This window comes from Passer domesticus, chromosome 9, assembly GCF_036417665.1.
Source record: "Passer domesticus isolate bPasDom1 chromosome 9, bPasDom1.hap1, whole genome shotgun sequence".
Lineage (NCBI taxonomy): Eukaryota > Metazoa > Chordata > Aves > Passeriformes > Passeridae > Passer > Passer domesticus.
The window spans coordinates 32,645,392-32,655,447 of record NC_087482.1 but is presented as its reverse complement, the minus strand read 5'-3'; the positions used below and the strand labels follow the sequence as shown (position 1 = coordinate 32,655,447).

At 38.8% G+C, this 10,056-nt stretch overlaps 1 protein-coding gene and 1 long non-coding RNA gene across 5 annotated transcripts in view; one reads left to right on the top strand and one right to left on the bottom strand.

The window, feature by feature from the left end:
* The window catches only part of DCP1A (decapping mRNA 1A), a 28,158-nt gene extending 20,999 nt beyond the window's left edge, over nt 1-7,159 (top strand). The window contains exons 7-10 of one of the 2 annotated variants that reach the window (XM_064432526.1): nt 1,754-2,509; nt 3,200-3,265; nt 5,305-5,523; nt 6,998-7,159. In XM_064432526.1, coding sequence (XP_064288596.1) covers nt 1,754-2,509; nt 3,200-3,265; nt 5,305-5,523; nt 6,998-7,078 — 1,122 coding nt within the window. In that variant the 3' untranslated portion in view covers nt 7,079-7,159. The remainder of the gene's footprint in view (nt 1-1,753; nt 2,510-3,199; nt 3,266-5,304; nt 5,524-6,997) is intronic. The other variant, XM_064432525.1, reaches the window with a different exon arrangement.
* Nucleotides 1-10,056, bottom strand: part of LOC135307940 (uncharacterized) — a 27,973-nt gene extending 17,917 nt beyond the window's left edge. For 2 of the 3 annotated variants that reach the window (XR_010368506.1, XR_010368507.1), the window contains exons 1-2: nt 9,029-10,016; nt 881-981 (exon numbers count right to left, since the gene is read on the bottom strand). This is a non-coding gene — a long non-coding RNA (uncharacterized LOC135307940). Of the gene's footprint in view, nt 1-880; nt 982-9,028 lie in introns of all 3 variants that reach the window. The other variant, XR_010368505.1, reaches the window with a different exon arrangement.

Here is a 10,056-nt window from a genome sequence, read left to right as displayed (position 1 = left end):
CATTTAGGAATAAAAATAAATGTCTTCTGTATGATATTGTGTAGTTCAGTGTTGTATCTTGGCACTTCAAAATTAAAATCAGTTGTATCATGAAATGCTTCTGTGCCAGCAGTCTGCAAAACTTAACCAGACCACTGGTACTGAACCATGAATAAGCAGAGCTGGGACTACAAAGCTTAACTTATCTGAAATCATTTCTGGAGAAACCCTCTGAGCAGCAGCAGCATTCTATTTCTGTGAAAGAAAGTGATCTTGTGGCCTTTATGCAGCCCCTTGTGATAAAGGTCTTCATAAACACACTGGGTTGATGAAATGCTCAAGGTGCACCTCAGCCAGACAAGCAAAAGAGGTGTTTTGTACTCCATGCTGGAAAGTAACTTGATGTTTGAGACTATCCAGTCTGACTTGGATCAGGGCATGGTAGAGATTTCAGTTTATTACTTGACTATTGTAATGTATTAATAAAGGAAGGCTGGTCAATTAATCATACTGAAATAAACAGCTGAGTTTGAAATGATCTGGAACAGTGATTTTTCTCTTAATGGAATCTTCATGGTTGAAGGACGGATCTCCAGAACAGTAGGATCAGTGGAAAAAAGTAAGAACAACTTTCTAGGAAAATATTCCTAACATAACTAAGAAGATTTATAAACTATAGAATGTCCCAGCCCCAAAATGAAAGGGTGCCTGTCTTTTAACTAGCTAAAATTGAATAACAGTGACAGTAGAGACTTCATGCTCAAGGGGTTCTTGTTGGGCTATTTGTGGCACCTGTGCTGCTGTGCTGTCCTGTTCTCTGTGCTGGGGAAATCAGAGCCAGCAGAGCAATGTCATGGTGCAGTGGTTGTCATTGTGAAGTAGCATCTTTGTTTAGACATACCATCAGAATACACTGGAATTGTGCTTCAGGCCATTCAGTCTTCTGAACAGAATGTTGTATTTCAGTCCAGCTGTTTTACATAACTTCTGGTCCTGTGCAACCTCAAAAAAAAAGGAAAATTTTGAGATCACTGGTTTTTAATAGCTGTTTCTTTTCTTTTTACTGAAACACATTTTAAAATATTTTCTGCAAAATATTATATTCTTAAAACCATATTTTTCTAACAATATCAGTGGTGTAGGCTAGATGTATTTTTTGGGAGAGACTAAAGGGCTGGTAGATGTAACTGTGTACATATAACATACTTTTCAAGGAGATACATATTTAGGTTTATAGAAATTCTCTTACCTATTGTAACATCTACTGCACTAGGGCTAGGAAAACTGTCTAGACCTGTATTGCTAGTTCAGTTGTGCAGCTTCAGTATTTTCTCTTCCTTCCCCATAATTTTAGAGCATTTTTAACTATTTCCAATTCTGTAAATTCTGTAAGGATTTTTTCAACATGTATGTTTTTCCCTCCACTTCCCTAAAGTGCCTTGTGTAGTTAGGGCTGATGGATGATGGCAGGTGCCATGTTCCTGACAGAATCCATAGCCAGCCCCCTTCCTGACTGCTACTGTAGAGACTGTCCTGAGGTGGCCATAAGGAAAAGCCATACAGAGCCAGGATGTTCCTCATTAAACACTAATTAAATTAAATTAAATTAATTCTAAAATTCCTATGAATAGGGCACTTTTGGTATCCAAACTGTATTCTACATGCATTTGACCTAGTTGTCTCTCCTAACTTCCTTGAAAACGTAATAGACTATGTGAGCTGCACAGTGCTGTGTCTAGTTCTAAACTGCATTTTTCTTCTCCTTTCTTTTTAGCCATTTCAGTCAAGGCAGAAGCATCTGACTTTGGAGGAACTGTTTGGAACCTCTGTCCAAAAGGAACAGCCTGCAGCTCCATATCCCAATCCAGAGAGAATGGAGAAGCTGCAGACAGAGGCATCTGCCAGAGAGCAGCACAGTTTGCTTTTGCCTTTTTCCTTTGACCAGTCACCAGTCATGCAGCAATCCCTGGGGAAATGTGAAAGTCCGAGCGTTAAGCCCGGTGCCAGCCAGCAGGACTGTTTGACACCTATGATAAAAGCTCCAGCTGCAGTTTCCCAGCCTGAGCTGAAAAACGCTTCAAGCTATTCAGTTCGTTTAAGCCCTGTTCTTAATTCAGCCTCGACAATGGAAGCTGCCCCTGCTCAGATGCTTCCTGGCCTCAAACAAAGCAACAGTATAATGCAAGTTATGCAGCAAGCTGCCAAGCCCATATCCCCACTGGTGAATCAGCCACCATCTGAAGTGAGCCACGCTCCACAGAATCTCTTGGCTGGCCAAAGCCAGCTCATAGCACCCTTGACTACAGCAAACACAGGGACTGTCTCAAATGCATCTCATACAAGTGTTGATCTTCTCCAGAAACTCAGGTTGACCCCACAGCATGACCAAACACAGCAGCAGTCTCTCACTAAGAGTCCCTTAACACCAAACATCTCTGCCTCGGTTGGCCAACTTGCAACACCAGAAAGCTTCAAAGAATCTCACAGTAAGCCACCAGCCTTGAACAGCAAGATAATCTCTCCCCTTCAGGTATTCTGTGGGTTTTGATATCCATGAAGCTTTAGACTACATGTGTTTTTTCCCTTGAAAACTGTGCTGTTATATATTAGCTGTTTGAAGATAATGGAGGACTTGCACTGTGTGGTATTGATTGAATGGCTAAGTTAGAAATCCAGTTCCATTAGTTTTGTATCATTAGCATCTGCTGTCAGTGACAGAGCTGTCTCTAGAGGAGAAGTGTTTCAAACTGCTGCTGTTAGTGGGTGAATAAGTCCTAAAGATTGCATCTTGTGTTAGAAAAGTACTGCTCAGAGCTGGGGATCTGAGAAGGGTAAGAAGGTTGCAGGCTGAGCACTGTGATGAGAGGTGATGTGTGGAAGTCTACAATACAATTAACAATTTCCTTTTTCTGATTATTTTGCTTTGAGTAATTTGTACTCCTTCAGTTTTGACCCACTTCTTCTGTGGGTACCTGTGGGCTGCATTGAGATATGGCTTTATAGGTTTGCCCTAATATTGAAAGCATAAAACATGAGTTCAGATTTTTCTCTTTTTCCAGCTTCCCATTGATTATATCAGTTTTACAAAATTGATTTAATTATATCTAAAATCTTGAAATTTGCATTTTTGTGGCTTTCTTAAAAACAGAGAACCACCTCTGGAAACTGAGCTGTGGATGGTAACCTGTGAATTTTGCTTTTTTTTGTTTCCTTAACTCAGACTGTACAACAAAACAAGGAAGCAGAAGTATTTCCACAGCCGAAAACTTTGTCTAAAGCAAGTCAAGTAAGTGGATAAGTACCTCTGCTAATCAGTCTCAGGGGTTTTCTTAGGGGGAAAAAACCCAGCTGCAGCACCCAGTTGATATCTCAGACAGTCACTGCCCACTGGCCATCCTGAAGGAGCTGTTATGAAACAGTGCTGGAGGAAGGGGGAGTTGCTGTCAATGCAATACAACAGCTCTTGTGCAGTCACTCTTGCTGTTGGTTCTAATGCAGAAATGAAAACACATTTTTGGATTTGCAGCCCTGCACTGAGTTTGCACCATTTGAACTGGGATTTTTTGTGTTGCAAGCAGGAGTACTAATGCCATAATATTGTAGTAGGGTACATTAGCTTTGGCCCAACCTTAAGCACCCCAGAGGCTTAAAATGCAATCCTTGCCTTGCTGTGTCTCAGTTTTCTTGAGAAACCTTGTATCTTATGAACTGATACAAAGCAGAAAAAATTGAAGATGGAGAAAAAGAATAAGCAGTAATTGCTACTGCAAAATTTGCGATAGCAAATTCTAGCAAGCTAAAAGCAGGTTTAAACTTCTTAGAACTGCCTTGGATAACAGTTTAAAATAATGCCAATATTAAGTTTCAGGTTATAGTTACAATATAACTTGGTAATAGTCAAGTGTTCAAGAACTGGTTTTAATTACCTTTTTGTTATGTATTAATTTTAGGACACCATCTGTATTTTATTTCTGCTTTTCCCTTATGCACCCACTCCTTTTTCAGATTTCTTGCCTCACTCTTGTCAAACTTGCTCTCCATGAAAGCAGCTTTAGTAGCATGCCCAGATCTGATTGTGAAGGCAAAAAAATGGCCCTACTTGTAGTAAGATGCTGTTTTAGCTACTGGGCTGCTATAAAATAAGCTCTACAGTCTGTTCATGACCCAGTTAGTAAATAATTACCTAATTCAAAGCATTTTTGTATGGATTTGGGAATTTTAAGAAGCATGTGCATGTTGTATAGTAAACTGTCACTTTAAACACATTGTCTTCATCTGAAATCCCACACTGTGAGTCTTCACAGTTTTGACTACAAGAAGATCAATTTTCTAGTTCTGCTGTTGTTGATGTTATTTTATACACATTAACTGTAGATGGCTTTGGAGGGCTTTTTTCTCTGAAGATTGTTGGTTATCCAAGGGGAGCTCTTTCTGCTGACATATCAAATGTCTTTACAAATCATATTTAGTGTTGCTTTTCTTTGGAGTGAGATGGGCTTATTTATTTTCGTTTTTTTTCATCACATTGGTCATCCTGGAAGCCTGAGCAAGACAGATTATCAGCCTGAGTAGCAATTGCAGTTATCAGGAGATGGCAGAGTTACTCAAATAGGATGTTTATTCTTGTCCAGTTGATGAAAATGTAATTGTGCAATTTATATAATGTGCAATTTATGTTTAAAAGAAAAAGTGGTAAAGGCAGTATGTGCATTTTTATAGTGAAATGGAGACAGACCTGTGGAATGATGAGGTGGGAAGATGGTCCTCGATATAATTCCATCCTATTCTCCTATTTCTCCCCAAGGGAAAACAAAACAAGAATATTTCAGTGTATTCCAATGCTTTAGTTATAATTCAGCAGTTTCTTTAAATATGTTTGAGATGCACTTCAAATTTGAAGTAAAGCATTTGTGGGAGACATAGAAGTGGTGGGGGGTGCAGGAAGCAGGACTGATTTTTCTGAAAACTCTGAGTAAGAATAATGTGCACAGAGCCACAGGCTCCTTTGATTTCTTAGGTGAAGAGCTCAACTTTCCTTGTATGTGTTCTCTTCTAAAAATTCTGGAAGGTAGCAACCACATGAGTAGGAAGGAGTCTGCGTACAAGAATGTGTAAGGCTGCTACCTTCTTTAGCTTTGAAAATGAGAAGTACTATTGGTACTACTACTGATCTTCATAGGTAGATATTTCTTAAGAGCAGCTATTCTGCAATATCTGACTGAATAATTGTGGCTGCAATTGATTTCATTTACTTTATGCTTCTCTCCTTTACAGCACCATTCACTCTTACTGAACACAGTGCTTATTAATTTTCTGTTCTTACAGGTTGCCCCTCCACAGTTTGTTACAGCCACGACGACGGTAACACCTTCAGTGCTCTTGTCTCCAAGTGTGTTTCAGCAATCAGCTACAAAAGCTGCTGAAGTGGAGAATAAAGCCAGTTCTTCATCACCTTTAACACTTGGAACAGCAGAAATTCAGACTACACCTCCTACTGTTCTCAGTAGGTCTCAGCTTCAAGAAGCACTGATACATCTAATAAAGGTAGTGTCTCTACAGAGCTCAGTTTCTGAGGGATGGGGTTCCAAGCACAGAAGGCAGCACTAACAAATTCTGTTCCCCTGTAACTCCTTTTGCCCTGAAAGATTACAAAAGATGTTCTTTTCTGTTGGAAGGGGCAGATTACTCCACACTGTACACAGAGTATGGCACAGCTTGCTCCTTTTGGTTGGTGTGTCCTTTCACATCCATAAGAATTTGTAGACAAGTGAGGAATAACTTGCAATAGTAGAAGCTGGTGTGGGGTGGGAGTTGATTTTGCTGTCTTTTTAAGTGTTCCACTCCCCCTCAAGGAAAGATTTCCTGTTTTCAGTTCCCTAGAACCTTTCCTCATCTTTACTTTTAGTGTGTTTCTTTGAAATGGAAATTGCAGAGTTTTAGCTCTGTTATTTTTAGGGACTCAAAAGTTCTGTTTAATTAAATCTGTGATGTTGGGAGCAGCTGTGCATGGAGATGATTTTGACCTCTAATGTCATGGTGAAGTTGCCATGAATGACAAACAGTTATTTCTTAGCTCAGGATTCTCTTACTCACTCCATACTGGTGTTAGTAGAGGTTATACCCAAAATGCAAGTCTAAAAATAAAAAACAGCATCTTCCCAGTGATCAAGTTGTTAGGACCAAAAAGGTCATTACCAGATCCCATCATTAGGTTGCTTGATTTATCTGTTCCATTTTACATAACCTTTTCTTCTGCTGGTGTGTATGGGTTTTCTAATTAAAGACTTAAACTAATCTTGGAACTGAGCTCACCTGCTAATATTGTGAGTGGTGATTTTAGAGATCTGACAGGGATATTTGTCTCCAGTCTTTACAGGGAGAGAGCTGAATGAAGACCAAAATAGACACATCCTGCAGCATGGGAGCACTCACCCAGCACTCTAAGCAGGATACCAATTGCTGTTCAGACTTGTCAAGAGAGTATTACACTCTCAAGCTAACTGATGATATACCAGTTTTGTAACTTGTCATTTGAAGGAATTAGACTCAAAAAATATCTGTAAATATTGTCCATAGATGAAACCAATTCACTTCCCAGTCATGCTTTGACTTGGGAATTCTTTGCCTTCCCATTCCGGCTGCTCTGCCTGGCAAACAGCATCACATCTGACAGTCAGGCAGCCTTGATTTGGGAGCTGTACACAGAATGGGATTCTTTGTGCTTTAGACTATGGTTTGGGCTCTGGAGGGAAGCAAAATGTGGCCAGGCTGACACAGTGACCCTGTCTGTGTGTCTGAGTGTCCACAGTGCCTGGTGATGCCTTCAGCTGCTGCCCCTTCATGGTTCACAGCCTGTGTTCCAAAAGCACCCTCTGTGCAGGCACACAGCTCCTTCCCTTGCCAGCTGCAAGGAAACCTGATCACAGCTAAAGTGACATTAAATTAAAGTGACATTAAAATAAACTCTTTTTGGTATCTTTTCACTAATGTTTCTCACTTGTTTCTGTTTTTCCTGCAGAATGATTCTCGTTTTCTCAGCACTATCCATGAAGTCTACTTGCAAGTCCTCACCAAGAGTACAGACAACATTAAGCTATAATTGAAGCTGAATCTACTTAAAATATGTTCATTTTAGAAACAACTATGCCTCATCTATAAAACTAATATTTTTGTAAAAGAATATTTAGTTTTCAATGTCTTGAATTTGAACCTGTTAGGAACGATTATTCCTTAAATACTTATGAAAGTAATGTTCTCAGAATGATCTAGGTTTTCACTGTGATCATCACCAGCAAACCTTTTTTTTTATTGGGGAGGGGACTTAAGTTGCATTTGAGCTCTCATTAGCATTAAGTGAATGTGGAAATGTTTGCTCTGGCTCTCATTCCTGGTTGTATTCATTGTTCAAGGATTACAGAGTCAAAACTATTTCAACCAGCAAATGCACACTATAATACACTACAGCACACCAGAACCAAATGCAGTGGTGGGAACCTAGTTCCAGTTTGAAGGACTAAGGAAAATGGGAGCAAAATGCCTTGTGATTAAGCTGGTAGGTGTGGGGAGGGAAAGGGTCTGGAAGCCAGGCCATTGGAGCTAAATCTTTAACAAAAAGTCTGACAAAGAGATTAGCTTAGTTCATTGGCAGTCTCTAGCTAATGCATGTAAATTCATCCTTGCAATATTTCATTAATCTTATTTGTTTCTGTTTTATGTTACTGACATAAAACACCCAAGTTGGTAAGACCATTTTCTCTAAAGAGGCAAAATTTGAAATATGCAAAATCCTCGGTGATTGTACTTTTTTTTAAGCAACAAAGGAGTTGCATGTTGAAGTTCTCATTTTAAATTTATAGTTAGGAGACCACCACTGGAAGACTCTCTTCCTGTTCAGCAGTGTTTGATAAAATTTAAACATTTTGTTTCCTTTTAGCTTAAGGATGGACCACACCATAGTTGGCTTTCACTCCTCAGTTGTGTTGGAACTGCAGTGTTGAAAACTATGCAGATGGGAAACAAATGCATGCTTTTCTTCTGTTGCCCTCTCCCCAAATAATTAGTGTACACTTCATAGTCTGAAGCTAATCTAATTAAATTGTTACTGCTTTGTATATGTGATTTAGTAAGTCACTATTCACTAAGAATTTAACTGGGTCCTTTCCCATTTGAAATCAGAAAAGTTTTAATTATACTTTCTTATGCTGCTGTGTTGGTTTACCTATGGGTTGTATTTATTTCTTAAAGGCATGCAAAGGTAATTAATCTGGGTTCAGGTCCCAACATTTTCCAGCAATAGTAGTTTCAAAAGATGCTTTTTTCAGTAGAAAAGTGTTGGGTTACTGAGTAAAAAGATAATCTGTAGTGAGTTGTGATGCACTGCTTCATTCTTTTCCCTCAAGCACTATTGAAATATGAAGAAAAATATTGTTTGGCTCCTTACAACATATATGTAAGTGTAGATCTCCTAAGGATTAGTTAATGTTGATGTAGTCAAGGTGCATGGCCATTTCATTGGAAACTAGTAATTGAGCTTTAATTGTGACTTGTTCACAAATCAGGATGTTTTAGATACAAAAAATATTTACATACATTCAAATATTTTTATGTATTTGAGCTATTGTAGGTTTTTTTCTTAGCTTTTTAGTGGAAAATATATTTTGTTTAGCACTACCCGCCTTCTGAAAAGCTCTTCTCAGCCTTTGAGTTCAGTGTTTCCAATTAAAATATATAGTATATTATTAGAAAAATGTTCAAGATTCAGGGAAAGATGCTAATGTGCATTCATCGAGTAATATATTGGATTTAATGGTAGCATCTAAATTCAGCAATACAAACTCAGACTTCTTAAGGAAGATAGGAACTTCTTCCATAAATTCTGGAGTTACAATGCTGTGTATGCACAGAAACAGTGAGACTCAAGTTAGATTCAAGGTCTAAACTGATTTTATGTTGGGCTTTTTAGGAAAAGTTTCACTGAAAGGGACAAGCCAGGGAGCAGTTCTTCTGAACAAAAATGGACAGTCTAAGCCAAATAGAGGGTGGCCCTTACCTAGATTTAGCAAAGATGGAGTCTGTAACTTCTCATGGACAGCTTCTGCTTTCTTCAGTGAAAGATTTGATAAAGGTTTGGACGAACAGAGATGTTGGGAGCTGATAGTGCACGTTGGTACTGTTTGCTAAACACAGTCATATCCAAAGATCTGTAGAAATGATAGGAAGGAGTTGTATTTTGAGTTCATCAGCCATGTACAAAAGTAATAATACTTTCAATATCCTTAACTTATGAGGGTTCCTGTGCAGCTGGAAACAAGCAGTTGGCAGATCCTTACTTCACTTTGGTTTTGCAGTGTCCTTGTAGCAACAGGCTGATGGTTTACTTCCCTGCCCAAACTTTCCAAATGAACTGGCAGAGAACCAGAGTTAGAATTGCAGTGTCCACAGCAAACTCTACACCTTGAACTTGACAGCATGTGTTTGTTCCAACCTCTGCGTGGGGCCAGCAGACACAGGAACCCCCCAGTGCAGAGGTGTGACAAGTGCCAGGGAGTGGCTCGAACAGATCAACTCCTTTAGTTAAAAGCTGATTGTAAAACACAAGCTCAATTACATTGTAAAAGCTGATTTTTTTATGTGGACTCTGTATTTAAAAACCTTTTTCCCTATTTTTTTTTTAATTTTTTGTGTAAGTTTGAAATGACCAGCTCGTTGAAGTGCTTGATTTGTGTTATCTGCATGTAGGCATAACCAGTGTGTAGCAAGTTACCTTGGGGCATCACAGAAAATGATTGTGACCATTTTAAAGTTGTTGGTTTTTTGATTTTTTTAAATGCTGGCTTAATGGGGATTTTATCTATTCTTTCTGGGAATCAAAAGATTATTAGTTCAGACTACACTCCTCAAATTATTACCTAAGCATGTTTTTTGTGGCTCATATTAAGTTACTTTAGGTTTGAGTTTGGGTTTTTACTTTTTCCCTAATCAAAGACAGTTTTAAAACCTTACAGCTGCTGAAATGTTCAGGAAAATCAAAATTCTGTTTTGTAGTTAGACTTTATCTGTTATTTTAACAATGCAAAG